Here is a 19,159-nt window from a genome sequence, read left to right as displayed (position 1 = left end):
AATCTATCAAAACTGCCATAAATACTTAAAGCTCTCATGATACAGCACCATTGAACAAAGGGCAAAAAAAACTGTATTCCAAACAGATTGTATTCAAAATTTATTTTTAAATAAAAGGAAAAACAAGACAATGATTTTAAATAAACATGGTATATTCTACACATATCTAAATCAACACAACTTTACATTAGCCATTTTAAACTTTTCAAAGTTCTGTTGCAGCATCTTCTACAACATTTGACAGTGTTGGTTTTCGTTTTGTAATCAACAGAGCAGTACCCAAATGAAACTATTTTCTTAAGTGAAGCTTTATTTTTCATGACCATAGATGGCTCTACTAGTACAAAAGCACCTGTTAAACAATTATCCCCACCTAATTTTTTTTAAAATGAAGTCTGTTCAGCCGATTTTTTGGTTCTGTTCCATTGCCTGCATAGAAATCAGCATAAAGCTAAGTTGCAAGCTAAGCTTCACTTTAGCAGTGCAATGAATGGCATCAAACTTCATGAAACAAACGGAAATACAAACATTGTCAGCAAAATTCAGCTATGTAAAAAACAATATTAAAACCAGAATGTTTTTGTGGGTCACAACTAGACTAGCTTTCAGTGTGCAACTTTCCTCAGGAAAAGTGCTTCTCCCTGATTCACATGAAAAGAATGAAGCATGCATCAAAAGCCTTTGTTCATACAGAAATGCCCATTAACAGGAGTTCCATGGTATCATAAGGCAAAAAGAGATATTAAGGTGGATGAAGCATTTTGGCCCAGAGTATGTTTTACGACACAAACATACACATTATACTTGTGTAGCATATGACAGGTAAGGGATTGGCTCAGTAAGGTAAAAATGTCCATTTTTATAAATACATGTCATTATTGCTAATATGCTACACGTTATCATCCAACTTCTAAAGCTGCTTTGTTGGCATTACCCTTGTAATTAGCAGCTCACATTCATGGTGACAATATGCTATTCCATCTGAAGAAAAGTAAAGCAGCATAAATACAATTAGGAAAACAAAAGGCTTATGCAACATCCCTCTCTAGCTTTGCTGTGTTTCTTTACTTAAAAAGTGTTCAAAGAAAACAAGTCCAGTTCACCACAAATTAGGAAGTCTCACAACAAGGTTGGAAACCAAGCCACAGGGAGCAGAGAGGGGAAAAACACGGCATGCATTATAATCTAGTCCTTTTAGTCATACCACTGGAATACAAAAGTCCAATTTAAAGGCTAGACTAACAGTAGCTGGCAAAAAGCCAAGAGTAGACTTAGTTTGATATTTAAATTAAGATTACAGTTTTAATCAGTAACAGCAAACTCACCCAGTCTTTTAATATATTCACAATATCTACTGCAATTGAATGCTTAATTATGACTAGTATAGGTATGTATGTTTGCTTTAAAAAGATATTAAATACCTGCATCATGAAATTACATTCTTAAGACATTGTGTAAGAAAATAGCTCATGTGAAATGTTTCTGAAATGTATTTCTGCTCCCTTCTACCACCTACTATGTGTGCCCCCTGCCCACGTACCCACCCCCCTCCCCCCCATCAAAGCATTCACACACAGGGGAAAACGAAAACCCCTTAAAAAAGGATGGAAATATTGAAGGGGACCAGCTTGGCTAGTTATAGCACAGTGCTTAACAAGGTTCAAGACAGAACCAGATCAGAGTTGGCCAAAAGATGCCCACAATACATGCCTGACCAGTAATTCCTTCCAACTCATTCTATCAAACTCAGTCCGCTTTTGGTTCATTGCAATCACTAAAGTATTTCACATATACATATAAACACAAGACTCCAGCTTTACTTTAGTTTGTTTTTGCAAAGCATTTTTTACCTTTCCATTCATTTTGTTCTGCAGCAACTACAAGAGGTAGGCATAAAGCATTTAAGAGCTTCTTTCCCAAGATCCTGTTACTAGCTCAATTTAGTGGGATAAAACAGAAATCAGCTGTACTTCTATGATTTTACTAGGTACAGCCTTGTACAATCCAGCTGGAAAATAGCTATGTGAACCCTGGATTTGCTAGGCTAGCACACCATGAGTAAGAAGCTGTTCATATCCAGGAGGATTTTTTTTTTTTTTTTTTAAAGAGTTTACTGCAGAGCATTCCTAAAGAAAGTAGATGTCAGGACCAAATCTCTCCATTTCTATTTGTACATAGGAGCAAGGTACCATTTGGCCAAGACTACAGATGTATTTTCACAGATGCAAGTGCCATGCAAAAATAAATTAAAGAACAGATACCAAAACATACAAGTAATAAAACTACTGAAGGTAGATTTTCTTAAAAGTATTTATATAAACAATTTATAATACTTTTCTTCCCCGCCCCCCCTTCTCTTTTTGACATTCACAGTTACAAAGCTGTGGCTATACATCAAGAATTTCTTCTGCAGTGCCTCCACAACGTAATCTGTAGCGTCCTGTCCTCCAGCTAATAGTGGGGTCCCACAAAGCAGATAGGAAAATATAAATTGTCATGGATTCTCTGATGAACCAAGCTACTGCATAATCAAGTTTTGAAAAACACAGGGCACCACCCTAGGAATATAAAAAAAAAAATAAGTATTTCAACATACCGATTATTCAAAAGGAATTTTAAAGTAATTTAAAACATGTGTGTTACAGATAAATCTATTCTAAAGCTTATTAACTTATCAATAGCATTTTTTTTATAAGCCAAGAACATTTGCCTGTTCAAGATATGATTACCCATATTAAACATGAGGAGCTTGGCAGAATGACCTAGAAGGTTTGAAAAGAGACTTGTATGTAGAGCAAAAGGCAAGGAAAAGTGCGACAATTTCACTTTTTTCTTTCTGAAGCTTTGTAAAACTGTGTTCAAGCAGACACTGGGGTTTTGCTACAAACCCCAGAAGACCAACATCTAGACAGAACACTCCTTCACATTCCCAAAGGAATGAAATTCAAATAAACAAGCCTTCAGCCTATTGCATAGGAAAAGTGGGACTAAGAAAAAAAGCCTATAACCTCTCTGTATTTTCTGCTCCTTTGAGAATTTCCAGCTACATGCAGAGCTGGAAATCGAAGAGGCTTCAGAAGAGGAAGAGTAGGCACAATGTTCTTTTAAATGCTGTGCATGATGAGAAGAGTGATCAGAAAGGTAACTGTTAAACTGACCTTCTGGAGTCCTACAGAATCAACACAAGGACTAATTTTTTTTTTTTTTTTTTTTTTTAATTTCCAGTATGTGTTAAGACTACCAAAAGAATATTTTTCAGTATGATGAGAACTATTTGGTAAGTTTGAATACACAATTATAGATCAGATTTGGATGGAATATGGTCACAGCAGAAGGTAGTCTATATAGTTCCTACAGCATTAGAAGAACAAATGCTGTTCTGATTTGTGACATCTTTCTATAGTAAAAGTTTTTTGAGGCCTCACTTCTAGTCATGGAAAGATTTTATTTTATAAGTAGGCTACAGCTGTCCTGTAAGTCCATTATTACCAAAATAGAGTGAAAAATGTACTTAAGAGTACATAGACACCTTAATAAACATAAGACAAAGCGACAACTAAGATAAAAGAAAAAAACATAAAGTCCCACAAAGCTGCTGTTCTTGTACTGTTAAAAAAAGCTTAAAATTTCAGATATGCCTTGGTAGAGCAGACTGGAAACATGAAGATTAGAGGACAGGTATGCAAACTTTCAGAGCCGAGGTAGAGGCAGGTGCATATAGAAAACAAGATTACAACCAAGCTCACCTACTCTTTTTCGTGCTACTGTAACTGAAGCTGGAAGACTGAGAAGTAACAGGATTTGCCCTGTTATTTCCTCATTGTCAAGAGAATTACTTTGTTCTTACAATTAGGCTTAGCTTTTTGCTGAAGCAGATGGCACTAGTAACTTTAATAACCTCCAAAGAAAATGAAGCTACATACCTGAACACCTTTTAGTTGAATGTAGTCAAATATAAACCATGCCAAGCAGTGACACATGAAAAATACCATTATATCCCATCTAAACACATGATGAGCTGCCCATCCAATAACTAGACTGGCAACAAAGCACTCTGAGATTGGCTCACAAATTATTGTGGCAGGCAACATATTAATTCGCAGTTTGGCCCACCTAGAAAAAAAGACAAACAAATCAGTTCTGACTATGCATTACTCTATGTCCTCCTCTTCCACCTCATCAAACGATGAGCCATCATGGTCTTTTCTGCCAATGTTTATTCTCATTTATGTATTTTTTTATTAATTTACAATATTGCAAAAATTCACCCCTTCAAAGATACTGCACATAGCATTTAAAAGGTACTAAGTAGGTTTTTTTAGGGTTTTTCTACTCCTTCTATCAGTCATACTTCTGTGGAAAGTCAGTGCCTCTCACCCAACACTAACAAGATGCACGCGCCAAGCTGTGCATTGAACTTCAGCATTCTGGACATTAGATCAAGTTAGCTTGGAAAGTGTATTCCCTCTCATTATCAGGTCATCCACATCAGAAGCAGGTGACAGAGGTGAGTGTGAGAGGAAGTAAGGATTAAAAATTTACCTGATCATTCTGGACTGAAACTGAGAAATAGAATATGAACCAGAGTTTTGCATTGCAACTTGTGTGGCCATTGCAAATTTCCAGCCCCTGGAAAATGAATGTATTTTTATAAGAACATGCAGATAAGGATATACAAAAAACAATTAGAGGACAAACACCCGAAAATTTTATTAGGCTTGAAAAGTTTCTTTAGCATATGTGCCATATTATTACAATGGGTATAAGCAAAAATATAAAGTGTATTTTATCAAGTCTCTTCATTGAAAGAGAGCAAACACCACTTGAATAATACTTAAACCAAGTTCTCAAACTTTTTTCTAAAGGAATTGACAATGATATGGCTTAATTATTTCTAAAAGATTATATTGATAGGACAAAGCACATGTCATAAGCGTGTTTGCTGTATACATGTGAAGCTGACCTGAACACCTATACTTCTAGCATGCACCACGTGTTTAAAAAGATTTAAACTGCACTTAAAGCAATAAGCTTACTTCAGAATCATCTTACCGGTCAGCTATAGCTTTGGCCATAAAGTAATCTTCAGCAATATATTGTGCAAAAGCTATCAGTCCTCCAGCTTGGTCCAAGACATCCTTCCTCATCAAGCACGACATTCCTGTTACACACTTAAAGCCAGTTAAGTTGGCTGAAATATACGACCTTGGATGTGAAGTTCCAAAATAAACCTGCCAAAACAAGATAAAGCTTTTAAAGGTCTGCACATATTTATGCAATTACTACTCACTAACAACTTTTTCTCCAAAAATGTCTGGAGGGCCAAAAGTGCTAGATGTGGCCAGTTATGACAGTGTATTTGGAAAGATCTTTACCACCAATCAAGAAATCTAGTCTACCACCCATTCTGAGAAATCTAGTAGTGATATTGGCTGTGTTTTCACAAATCTGTAGGTGGCTTTTAAATCCACATATTAAACTACCATCTTTCATTTGGTATTTCAATCTAGTTTCTTGAGGTTGTTCTCACGGAATGCATATATTAAAAATCCATTAAGTAACTAACTAATCACTAGTATTAATCTATTACTTGGTGATAGCTGACAGACATGCTGTCTCCTTCCTCTTGTAAAGATTAACTGCATTACTGCGTACATGGTCTTAGAAACTTACTATATGGTTGTACAGAAGCGGGGGAATTTTGTTTACTTAATGTACATGCAAGAGAAATAGCAAAGAAAAAACTCAGATTGTAAGCGAGTGTTTTTCCAAGATCAAATAACTTAAAACTAGGAGTGTTCTGTAAAGAGACGGTGGGAATGAGTGCTAGCTCCTCTCACTACTATTCTTCCTATAGCTTGCCTTCACACTGGTCTTATTAATAGAGTAACTAATTCAAGAAAAGGCATGCTCATCTTGTGGTATATTGGATCTGGAATATATCCAGGAATATATATCCAGGAATATAGGAGTTGTAATTCTTGCTACTTTAGCATGTTGCAGAACTATGAGTTTTGTGCTATAGCTCCTTGGTCTTCTAAGAGAAAATTCAGACTTTGTGTCACATAAACCACGTGAGCTGCCCTCTCTTCAAGCAATGAAGGAGTACTGAATTTCACTGCACTTTCATCTCTCACATTTCTGCCTTTGACACACATTAGTTAGCCTTGGGGCCAAAAATGCCTTATACATGCCAATAAAGACAAAAGATAGTTGTTTAAATTACATGCCTTGAGACACAAGGAACAAACAAGAAAACTCAAACCTCTTCATTCTAAAAAGAGAACTTACTGAGGAAGAACAGAGAGAAGAATGGGACAGAATGAGTGACATGAAGATGGTGGATAGGAATCAACTGTTCACTTTCTCTTCCAAAACAAGTATTAGAAGACATGAAATAGTACTATAGAAGAACAAGGGTCAGAACGAACAATGTGGTGGTTCCTGTAACAGATAGTGGATCTATGGAACCTCCTGGTAAAGACAGTTATAGAGGTTCAAAATCTATATGGACTCAAAGAAAGAACAGAAAAGTTCATGTAAGAAATCTATTCTTACTAAAATATAATATATTACGGATTAGTAAATACACAAGTCTACTTCCTGCTCAGGAAGTCTCTCAGCTGAAAACTGCAGGAAGTTGAGACAGTTTTACAGGAAAACAAGATATAAGCCTTGCTTGTGTTCTACTCTCCTCAAAGGCTCTGCTTATAACCCCCTGCTGGAGATAAGATACTGTGTGAGATAGACTTTGCTCTGACTTGTCATGGCCATTTCTGTGTTCCTTTTCAGACATCAAAATACAACTAATGGCCCTTTCTGACTGAGCACTAGAAAGAGTTCTTCAATTTTAATAAATTTTTAAGTAAAATCCAACATTTTCATCCTGTAATCTCTATTGTTTGTAAACTTAAATATTAAATCAATGTTCAGAGCACCACAGTAGAATTTTGGAGCACTTAAAAGTTATCCTAGATAATTTGAAGCGTGACTGCAGCTGAAAATAAACATTTCTTCACTCAAAAGGTACAAGAGGCATTATACAGTTTTTAAACAGCAAGGTCTTTCAAAAAAAAAAAAAAGACAACACTACACTCACCTGCTCAAGGGTAGCAGCAAAACCCTGTCTGTCCGCAACATACGGAAGCCCATGGACCAAGCCTACTTTTTCAGTCATTTGATTGGCCATATCTGTCAGTGTGTCTGGCGTTACTAAGTGACAAATGGAAAAGAAACAGTTCATTAAGCAATTCTGTCCTTAGCAGGCTTCTGTACAGAGACACTAATTCTCATTCTATTACCAATATCAAGAGCACATACACTTCGAGGCACGGTATTTTGGAGTATAATAATAGTGATTAACATCATTATTATGATCAACAACAAATACAATGGAAACAGTTTGAACAGTATTTTTTTGAATGGAATTTTCACCTTCAATTAGAGATTAAACATTTTTATAGCATGAAAACATTTTTCCAGATTTCTAACTTTCATTTCTATTTGTATTCTCAGTCAAAATAATCTTCAATAACTGCTTGCCTACAGGGAATAAGAGCAATATAACAGTCAGCACATTACAACACACACTTACCTCTGATTCCACTATCACAAATCCATATGAGATCATATTTGGCAACTTCATAGCCAGGCATTAGGTTGTTAATCTTGGGATTGATGCCAACCTTCTTGCCACCTAAAAAAATACAAACATCATACACAAATAATGTATGGCCTTTTTTTTTTTTAGATTTCAGACTCAATACCCAAAATATTTCGATATATTAACTGAAGAACAGTAGATGTTTACCCACCAATTCTTAAAGTCCACTTTTATGAAAAGTATTTAAGTATTCCTTCACTTCTGTTTTTTAGATTGTACTACAATTATGCAGAGAATTAAAAAGGAAAAAAAATTTAAATGCTTCCTCAAAATGGCAGGGTAGCAATGTTAATGTAATAAAAGGGCAGTAGAACTACAAAGTTTATTCTTACATTCTGTAAGGTAAATATTCTCTACCTCTTATTTCTTAAGACTACTGTTTATGACCATTATACTCTACAGCAATTTTAGCAGAAAAATTAAAAAGGAGCAGAATAAATTGAGACACACTCTTTTGCTCCTAACTGACAGACAGGGTTCAGTTTGTTTCATGTCAGAGATAAAAAATTGCATTCTACTACCTAGTTCTAATATCCCTTCCCTCTTCTAATTCAAATGTAAAGTGAAGAGAGCCCTATAGTCTAAGCTGATGAAAAAGGACTGTTGCAGGACCTCAAGCTCAATTACAGCCACAACTCAAAGTCACTTCCTGCAGATTTAGTTCAGTGCAAATATAGGATTTAAACTGCTGTATTTCAGATTTAGAAGGGAAAACCTGGGGAGGTTGCATAATTCATTCTTCCTAGAGGTTTTTTTGGTCTGATGTCACAGACTGTGACTAAACTCACTTCTCTACCCCAGATGATTAAGCTACAGAAACAACATGGGCTGAACAAGATGACTATTTTTTTTAGAATACTGTATATGGAGTTGAAGACCTAAAAAACATTGTACAAGTAAAAGTCCCACCTTTGAGTTGCACTGCTTACCTATGAACAGTCTAGCATCAACATTTGGGTATTTGCCAAGGAGTTTTTTGCACACATCAATAGCTGGATCATCGTGATCTTGTACACAGAGCAGTACTTCATACTAGTAAAAACAAAAAATGTATATACAGACATATATATTTACACACACTTAATATCAATATAGTCTAGGAGATAAAGCTTAACAGTGTACCAAACTGAAAAAAAACAGAGCACTGTTATAGAATTAAAAATAAAAGCAAGGGGGTTGTTTTACAGCTAAATAAGACAATTTTTTAATGTGCAACCAAGTACTTGTGAAAAAAGAACCCTCTTGTACTAAGGAACATTAATTTTCCTGTTATTGGAAGGGTTGCTATTCAGCATGAAGCAAGACATCCTGGTACACAAGGTAAAATTTTTATTTCCACTTCCATTTTTGTATTGAAGATTCATGTGTGAGCAATCTCATATTCAATGAAATTACAGCACACAAAATATTAAAGGAATGTTGTTATGATATGCTTGACTACATACCTCTGAACTATACCTTCCTTTCTTCTTAGATGCATAGGCAGAACAGAGTTGGAAGACAACCCACAGAGACCAGTAGATGTATGCTTAATTGTACAATAAATCTAAGCTGAGGAACATGTATATGTGTATGTAATGTACATGTATTTTCCTTATTAATAGAATAATGGTTAAAAAATCAACAAGAGGTAAGGGAAAACTGTAGCTGTTTCAGCAATGCTTGTTACACATGAGCTACAAACAGTGGGTAAAGAAAGAGCATTTTAATAACTCAACATTTTGAGACAGCTTTGCAAGCTTTGATGGAGGTATTTCTGTTTTAGCATTAACAGCAAATTCCTTGAATACTCCTTACTTGATATAACCTTCCTCTCTCCCTGTTAAGATTACTGAACTATGACAAGTTATCAGAGCTCCAGTCCAAAGACTAAAATTCAGAAAATGTAAATTTCTCACCAAGATACCTAGAAGCCATTTTTACAGCCCAAGATTTAAAAATTCAAACTCATTAAAAACAATTTTTGTGGACCTCACTTGATATAGCAGTTGTAAATAAGAGTCCCAACTAGCAATCAAAGCAGTTCTTGCTCTCCCTTTACTATTCTATCACCTCACTCAACTTTATTTTCAGTGAACTACTTAAGCAAAAAGTAATCTGAACTTCGAAAGCTGCCTGTGGGCTCAATGATGACAATCTCTGACGTTCTTGTTCACTAAGAAGTATTTCATATGACAGAAGACATTAAGTTAAATAAATACATTCTTTCAAGAAAAAAATGGTATTGTTAAACACAAAAAAACCCCCAACAACTCTAACCACATTCAGAATATTGTGGAAACTTAAAATCATTAAGCACTAAATGGGAGTTGGTAAGACTTGGTCTAGAGCTACAAATTATGAGACAAACACATCTCTACCTCTCGGAATGCAAACTCAAAGCCAGTTTGCCTAAAGAGCAAGCAGTATTTGATTCCTATCATTTTACCAGCATGGAAAATGGAATTTAAAGGGTAAAAAGACCCGTTTCATTAATCAGACAGGTCTTTCCACCACAATAGAACAATCCTATCAGCATGAACACAATAGAAATTATCAACTGAAGAAATTAGTTCTTTATTGCTCATCCAATTAAATATGTAAAAAGAACAACTATTTTTGTTAGTTATTAAGTAATTACTCTTCGATCCACAGTTGCAATGACACCTTATATCCCTATTCTCCAAGAAATTCAACCAGAAATAATAAAAAGCTTTGACATTGCAGTATCTGAAAACAGAAAAATTCACACCACAAAGTGGTCTTTGTATGCAATAACAAAGTAAAGAACAACAAAATGTATGACTAAAGCAGAAGAAATACAAAGATGCTTATCTACATAAACATTACAATCAGGTTCATTTGGACATAACATGAATAGAAAGATTTCTGCCAAAATCATGATATACACAGTAGCTAAGAACTGTTCACTGGTAAGAATATTATGTGTAAGTCCTGCAGTTTAGAAGCTGCAAAACTGGCTTCTGTGCAGGAGAAGATTATTTCACACACGGGTTATCACAGAAGAGTATCAGAGAATCAGTATCAGTGCAGGTTGAACTCAGCTTTGCTGGAACAAGTTTAAGATTATTCTTTCCTAATAATTTTTCCCTGGACAGCTGAACTTTGAATACCAGGCAATACTGTTGTTCTAATTTTTGTGGTGTAATGTCAATCTCTTAAACAAAGTATTTTTGTAGTTATTGTACAGAAGTGTTTTCAAACAGTTTGGGGGTCTTGCTTGTACTGTATGATCTGTGCCCCAGTAAACTGAAGCATTCATACCTCCCATTTTCACTCTCCTTGGGAAAAATATTTTTGTAATTATTGTTATCTGAAATTCAGATTTGTGTGGAGTAGCAATATTTTAAGATTGCCACCCATATGATAAGTCATCAGAAGGGTCGAGACTATCTCTCAAAGCAAGATCCAGCATAGCTGCTTTTCTGAATTCTCAAACAAATTGTATTCTTAGTCAAATGTTTCAGCTGCATGATGTTTTGATGCTCATTATAGTCATGAAATAGCTTAAGATATTGTTGCAGTTTCTTTGCACCGTCTGCAATATTGTTGTACACAGCATACCTCATGTATGCTTTAAACTTATCTTGGCCACACTTAATCTTTATTGCACTTTTGTTGAGTTGAAAGGATTCAAATGTTCATGCCTGAAGCTTTTTAAAAGGCCCCAACGTTCATTACAGAAAAACTATCCAACTTTTATTAAGTTTCAAATGGTGGGGGGTTTTGTTTGTTTTACCCTGCCTACTTAGGAGTAAGTTTAAAGCTCTGGTTCAGAATACACAAAGGAAACTTGCTGTACAGCTTACACATACCTTTGACCTTTTACAAGTGAAGCCACAGTGTCAGAAGCAGTTTCAAGAAGAATTGAGAAAAGTTTTTATTAAACTACAAGTTCTAGAATTCAAAAGATATGCCGTAGAAAATGTAGTCCTTTTTCCATCCACAGGAGCATACACCAAGTAGTGAATGATGCGGCAAGCATTTGCAGATTTCTCCTTTAAGCTGTAAGCTCCTTAGAGCAAGGACAGCATCTGACACACTTATTACTTGTATTACAAAGTCAAACAGTGTTCAAGAGCAAATGTAAGCTTTTATTAACTATTTGTTTCCCAACACCAGTAAGTGGCTTGGAGACTATCCTACATACCAACAACTGATGAGGTACACCACCTCATCACTGAGCGATTCTTCATTGCATGAGCAGTCAGTAAGAAGAAAGTTTCAGGCTATCAGTTAAAAGATTCTTTTAGATTCTCTTTTATTCCCTTTTAGAGAGTCTGTTACAGAGAAGTAGTTAATTGGGGAGGGTGTCTGGCTTCTCAAATGATCTTTTGTAGATTGAAGGGTTTCACACTGCTATAAACACCACAATACTGGAATAATGATTAAACAAATCTTAGTGAAACGTAGAGTACATTTCATCCCTAAGCCTTGTCACGTTCCTCTATAGACAGCTTTTTAAAAAGCACTCCGTTTTGTTTGCAGCATGTAAAATGTGTAATTACGCATTTCCTGTGGAAGGAAGAACAATCCAAGATATAATCAAGTTGCATAGTTCTACCCCAAGCTACTTCTATGACTTTTGCAGGCATGGGAGGAAAAAAACCAAGACACTAAATAGTATACATACTTTTGGATAATCCAGTTCAAAGAAGGTTTCTAAGTTGTTGATCAGGTTAGGATCCACACCTTTTAACGGCTTTAAAAGTGAAACACCAGGAAGCTTGCTATATGGCTGTTTATCTGTGGCTTTCTTATTGAGGTGGAGGCGTCTGTAAGGAGAAATAACACACCACCACATAAAGAAAATATGCTAGAGAATTCCATTCAAAATACAGTCAGAACAAGGGAAGTCTAGGAGTTAAAATTGCTGAAAAAAATTACTTTTGGTTGTAGAAACAACAGCTATTTTTATATCTGACAGTTGATGTGTCAGAGACAATGCCTAAAAACACCTTAGTATTGTAGGTAGGTTAAATTCAACCTTACTCAACTTAGACATTTCAAATTAATGCATTTTGCGCTATGCGTTTTGAACAGTAAGAGTATGGTTTTTTTCAAACTACACAGGAGCTAAGATTTTTCTGCCTCCTGCACAGCATTAAAACTCATAGTATTATAATAGGATGATTAGAAAAAACAATTTTCTGTAAGCAAGGCAAAAATAGAGGAGGGTCAGGTGCTTCTTCCTGCATTGAGTTATGCAAAACTTAAAGCAAACGGAAAGCACAGGGGAAACAGTTGATCCTACCAATCAATTTGTTAACACACACCTGCAAGAAAAGGATAAGGATCAATCAACTGTAGTATAAAAATCCTAGAAACTGGACATCAGGCTGGGTCAGAAGCATAAACTCAGAATGCAATTCCAAACAGTCACTAATATTTCAGCAATGAATATACAAAATAAATTTGGCTATTATGTCACAACTCACTAACATGAATGTTTAATCCTACACTCCTGTGTGACTGAATGCAAAATTAAATTCTGAAAGCTTGATGGGCTAGTATACAATCAAATTTGCATCAAGTAAACATATATAATCTAAATAACTGGAGAAAAAGTATTTGCTGAAACTTAAAACTTGCAAATTAGCATATATACTGCATACTGTAGTTCTCTAACATGCAGGGTAGTCAGACTGAAAGAATATTTTACTGCAGCATGTACCTAGTGGTATCAATTCTTAACTTAAAAACTTTCATACTTAAAATTCACAAAATGCTGCCTCAAAAAAACCAAAAATGGGAACAGGGTTGCTTCATGGAGTGCTTCATCGTGGTTAAATGCTTAAAAAACAAAAAAAGTCAAGTTCCTAGGAAGCATGTGCCTGAAGAATGTGCCTGACAAAGTGAAGTTACTGAACTACAAAGCTCCACTAAGAAGAGATTCCAGTAGTTCTCTAGAGATATTTTTTTCCTGAAATGGCACAGTGACATCCTTACATGTGTTACCTCATCAGCCCCCTCCCCAGCATGCTGCTTTCAGGCAGGTTTGCAGCTGGACATCAGAGGCACAAAGCTGTTACAGAGAATAAACGGGCTCACTAAAAAGACGGAAGGACAAAGCAGATTATTTCCTTGTACTGTTATTGAATCCAAGCCTGGGCACTGCAGAGAAACAGAAATAGTCTTGCTGAGCAACTAACAGCCAAGGGACAGTCAAGAGCACAGTAAGAAAAGCAATAGTTCAGATAGCTACCACAGGCATAGATTTCCTTACCAATTTTCACAAACAGAACAGCAGACAAGGGCTTTCATGCCAATAAGAAGGGGGAGTCTCAAGAATGCAACTTTAACCAGGAGGGACAAAAGGTAGATAATGCAAGGGGAAAAAAATACTCCATTTAAAACAGACTGTAGCAATGCACATTGCTTTGTACAGAGGCAAAAGCCTTGATGAAGAGGAAATAAGAGAAGGAAGTGGCAGAGTAAATGGAAAAAGATAAGGAGAGAAACGATGAAGACAGACTTGAGGCAGGACTGTCATAAAGAATAAGCACCGAGTGATAAAACTGCGAAATCTTGCAAGGCATCATATTACAAAGCATGCTGACACAAGATTATGTAGGGGATTGAATTACATAAGGAAAAATCTACACATGGTGTAAGAAAGGGGAAACCTTGGAAAACATGTAAATGAGGCATGCAGCATTATCAAGATCTCTTCAGCTATGAAACACCATATACTGAGACTTTTGACAGAGTACGGCTCAGTATGGTACAACTGTCTCTAACATGCTATCGCCAGTTCATGTTCTATTCATAATGCTGCATGAAACTGGCAGCCTGCCATCAAGAAAGCATTGTGGTATTGTGACACTAAGGTAAAGCAATTTCCACTCCAGTAATTGCAATGCTCTGTTAGACTCTGTGGAGCAAGAAGCAAATTAACAGTAAACCAGATCGTTTTACACTGAGAAGGACTATTTGTGAAGTGGAATATTCTGAAGAAGAATTAAGAAGTTACAACCGAAAAAACCTACCACCACCAGAGAAACAGACCAACCATTATAAAAAACAAGTTACAATATTAAAATTAAGGTTAACATTTAACATGGAAGTAAAAATAGACTAAATTTAAACAACATTAACATTGTTGATGCAGGTATGTTCTAAATGAAGTTGTGTGTTACGTAACATGCACTAAAGCCTCCAAGGTAGAGGTAGGATCAAGCAGTAAATTGGTATCTTTCAGCACTAACTTGTGCTTATGGTGTTTCAGTTCTCTCAGACAGTTGTTGTGATCACAGTGGCCTTCATTACCATGGAGCATGCATGACAGTTCAAAACGATAAAGGAAAGCAATCCTTTCGCAAAGTTTGTATCTGTGGTGGTGTATTCCTTCCCCTCCTCCTTTTCCTGGGCTGCTCTACGATCTCAGGAATTCCAGCTAGGCCTTGGCCTTTGCGCAATGAGTTGGGCGGTTACGCATCCCTTGACTGTACCAGGGACTCTTGCATGGCTAAGGTGGGGAGAAGCACTGACTGTACCAAGGACTCCTGTTACCCAACTCAAGGCGGGTAACGAGAGCCGAAATAATCAGTCAACCCCTGACAGCTTTAGAACAGCCCTTACCTGGACTGTAGCCTGAGTGGAACGGTACCAGTGTTGCTGGAATTCCAGTAACTTTCCAATCATTTGCTGATGGCTAAAGCCAATCATCTTACAAAGCTATAAACAGCGGTCCCAAGCGAAACCCTTTGAGCTCTCCTGGACTGCAGCAGGCTGTGACCAGCATCCCCCTCCGAGTGGGACGCCTCTCAGAGTTTCATGAACTCCCCAGTTTGGTCAAATTTGGAGAACCGACGCCGAAAGCTGGCGACGGGACCTGGGCTGAAACCCTCTTCTCCTTGAGGCTCAACCCTCACTCATTGAGAAATGCTGAGACATTTGAAATGAATATTTCACGGAATTAGAGGGGAATTTTTAACAGGTATACCTTTATCTATCTATCTTTGTGTCTGTGTGTATGTGTGTGAATCAATTTGAGTACTCAATAGCGAGTATAATCCTATCATTCTAAATCTGTAATCAAGCCACTGTTGTGATTGTAGTAAATTCTATCAACTCACTTTGCAAATGTTAAACTAATCCATGACTAAGTGTTGCTAAGATCTTATGATTTACCTTAAACTGTGAATGAACCTCAGATTGCTGCTAAATACATACAATTCTTTAGATATAAACTGTTGACCAAGTCTGAGACTAGGATTAGACCTAGCCACACACAGACTCCTCTCTGAGAAGGAGTTTAGAAAGCAAGGCGGTCTATTCTGAGCCTCGCATCTCAACAGGAGGGCCTCCCTACTCTCTGTATTCCTTTCACTAGATAGAAACTATTGTCCAAGTCTGGGACTAGGGGCAGACCCAGCTGGTCTTCTCTGAACCTTGTGACTCAAGGGATGGATTTCTTTATCCCTTGTATCCTTCCTTTCTTTTAGACATGAACCATTGAGCAAGGCTGAGACTAAGTCTGGATTCAGCCACACCTAAACTCCTCTCTGAGAAGTTTAGAAAGCAAGGGGGTCCATTCTGAACCTCGTGACTCAATGGGAGGGTCCTCTTTACCCTTTTCTTTCTCTGGTCTCTCTGTATAAATCATTCTGATTCAATCCTAATTTGATTTTCCTTTATATGTTTTAGCAAGTAATAGAGTGGACCTTGCCATCAAATTCTGTTAAGTTGCATCTTTATAAACTTCTATTAAAATTGCTTTTGCCAATATCCTTGATGGTGATTCTTTAAGCGGCCTAAACCACTCATTCGTGACAGTATCACATACAGAATATTATATATTACTTTCCATTGAAAGTAGCCCAAAGCAGTCAAAAACACTAACTATACAGACAGATGTACTTGCTTAATGAATTTTTTGCTACCTCTGCCTAATGCAGTAAGCTGCAGGAAGAAACCAAGGAACGTATAACAACTTTGAGCTCTGAAACAGATTCTGGCAGAGCACTATTTAAAGGCATTTTCAGATCCTGTGTGTGAAAGACCAGTAGCCAGATTATCTATAAACACTTTTGCACCTACATATATTAAATGGATCAGCCTGCAATCCCTAGGAAGTGAAACTGTGAAATTCCTTCTAAGCAGTCTGGTGGTGCTATACATAGGTGGGGAAAGAAATAAACAGCAATATGCATAATGGTGTCAGAAGCTATAGTTCAACTATCCTGTATCATGTAAGAGGCATCTGTGAAATTTTCTCAAACTTAGTTCCTTAACACAGTAATAATCAACCCAGAGAAGCAACTGTAACCTAGATTTCTTCTCTCAGCAGAGGAAAAAAAGTATTTCCAAAGACAAAATCCAGGCTACTGAGTTATCACTGCCCAGTGTACTACAGGATGAATTCTTACTAACCTGTATCAGATTAAGCAACAAAACTTTTTTTTAAAGGCCAAGACTACACTTCCCCCACCACCACCACCACCTCATTAAGGGCAGGACAACATTTTGGCAAAAACAAAAAGCTTGCTACAGTAGACAGGCTGCTGGGTCTCTCACCTGAGATAACAGCATACGCCCTTTAAAAGCAGCTGAAAAAACCTAAACACTCTTTATTCACCCATTTCAACCTTCCTTCAGCAGCTACCTTACTCAAAGTATTATTGTATTAGGGGAAGGTAAGTAATTCTTGGTCAGAAATTTGTAACAGATACTTAAATATTGCAAGACAGCACTAACAAGATGCAGGAAGCACTGAAGACATCCCTTGAAGGCTATGGTTTCACAGGCCATCGAGATAAGCTAGCAGATCGTTACTTCTGAAAGGGGCTCTTTTCCTGCTTCTACTTCAGAATTTACGCACTCCCCCCCTTCCCCAGTTCGTTTTCATGTTAGGGAGCTGAACCATCTCACACAGGTGTTTGTGGAGTGTTGGTCTGGTATGGAGTTACAGACAGGAAATCTTGGCTTGAACAGCAGAAATAAAATGTAAGATAATACTGCTGCTTTTGGCAACAGAAAGGTAAAAAGGATGAGCTCCCCATCTTCCTTACTTTTTACACATATCTGGTGTTAAAACATTTTCAGAAGTAGGTACCTTTATCCACAGAAGAAAGAAATTACATTTGTTACAGGTACACCACACTAGTCAGTGCCTAAATACAACTGGAAGAAAAATTGGAGGAGTTCAAGAAGTATTACAGACAACCACTAAATTCATGAAAGGGTTAACAGCAGCCTTGCTTCAAAGAGTAATATTAACCCATATAAATCCTACCACATTAAGTAATGGTATAGGGACAATTCCACATAAGAAGGCATAGATAACTACCAAATAAGTTTCAGTATCTCACAGCAGTAACTTTTTTTTAGACAGTCATCTGACCATTTCACAATTAACTAATCAAGAACACTTTTTATAGAGATATTTACTTTTATACATAAAAATAATACATGCATAATTATATATTCATAGATAGAATAAGATTTTATTTATATATATCAGAGTCATGAATCCAAGACAGCATTTGGCTTGGGAGCTACAGTGCAAGTTTTTGCCTGCCTGTGAAGTGAGAGGGAGGGGGTCTGCATGAGCAGCCTTTGTCATAGCTCCGGTCCACCCCCCTAAGAAGCAAAACAAGACACTTGGGCCTGGAGGCAGAGAGAAGCACAAGGGGACTCCCTGCAATGACACAATAGCCTGAATAACACGCTATTATCAAGTACTTATTTCTCATACTGCTCTACCCAGATTTAAGCACACAGGCATACTACTGTGCATTAAGAGGCCTACTACACCACCACGCCTTTTTAGGGACCTCCTAGACTTTAGACAGATTTGAAAACTGCAAAAAAGAGCAAACAAAAACCAACATCACTTGTGGGCACTGGCCTCCTAGCAAACGGTCAGAATTGTTCTTAAAGCAAGAACTAAACACCTTGATCTTGTTTTCAACCTTCTTCCCACTAAAGTAGTTTTACAACATAGCTGAACCAGTTTAACCATAGACTACTGCTCACAGGCACTGCCTCTTTCCTCCTTTCCCCTCTTTTTGTGGGATGTGCTGTGCTTCCCAGGAGTGCTGACACTTGTCTGATCCCACAATAACCTAGTTCAGATACTTAAACCCCCGCATAACCTGTTTGTAATGTTAGTATTTTGTCAGTTTAACTTAGCAAGTATACAGTTTGAAAGGGTGTGGCAAGACGATCATGCAACTTCACTAGCAGCAAAGATCCCCCAGTGTTCCTTCTCTGTGCTGCCATCAACACCAGTGAAACAAGACATCGTGCCAGTGTCGATGCCCATACAATCCTGCTTCAACTCACTCACTTAATGGAAAGTTAAATCTGTTTTTTTTTTCCCCTCCCGCTTCAGGTTGTCTTCTGCCAAATTAGAGTTAGGGTGCCTTAGGGAATGCTGCAAGAAGCTGCAGAGCATGTTCAAGAAGGTGGCTGTGAATGTGCTGCCAAGATCATGGGAGAAAAGGAGGAATAGGGTGTCCTTCCTCATCAGGCTTCAGTGAGCTTCCAGAA

The 19,159-nt window shown here is 37.1% G+C and overlaps 1 protein-coding gene across 1 annotated transcript in view; it reads right to left on the bottom strand.

The window, feature by feature from the left end:
• Positions 1 to 2,353: 2,353 nt before the first annotated feature.
• UGCG (UDP-glucose ceramide glucosyltransferase) overlaps positions 2,354 to 19,159 on the bottom strand; it is a 30,430-nt gene continuing 13,624 nt past the window's right edge. The window contains exons 2-9 of the mRNA XM_059833947.1: positions 12,297 to 12,438; positions 8,593 to 8,695; positions 7,595 to 7,696; positions 7,100 to 7,212; positions 5,053 to 5,231; positions 4,543 to 4,629; positions 3,924 to 4,113; positions 2,354 to 2,558 (exon numbers count right to left, since the gene is read on the bottom strand). Of these exons, the coding sequence (XP_059689930.1) occupies positions 2,388 to 2,558; positions 3,924 to 4,113; positions 4,543 to 4,629; positions 5,053 to 5,231; positions 7,100 to 7,212; positions 7,595 to 7,696; positions 8,593 to 8,695; positions 12,297 to 12,438 (1,087 nt within the window). The 3' untranslated portion in view covers positions 2,354 to 2,387. The remainder of the gene's footprint in view (positions 2,559 to 3,923; positions 4,114 to 4,542; positions 4,630 to 5,052; positions 5,232 to 7,099; positions 7,213 to 7,594; positions 7,697 to 8,592; positions 8,696 to 12,296; positions 12,439 to 19,159) is intronic.

Source organism: Gavia stellata, chromosome Z (assembly GCF_030936135.1).
Source record: "Gavia stellata isolate bGavSte3 chromosome Z, bGavSte3.hap2, whole genome shotgun sequence".
NCBI classification, from domain to species: domain Eukaryota; kingdom Metazoa; phylum Chordata; class Aves; order Gaviiformes; family Gaviidae; genus Gavia; species Gavia stellata.
This window is presented reverse-complemented; position numbering and strand designations above follow the sequence as displayed.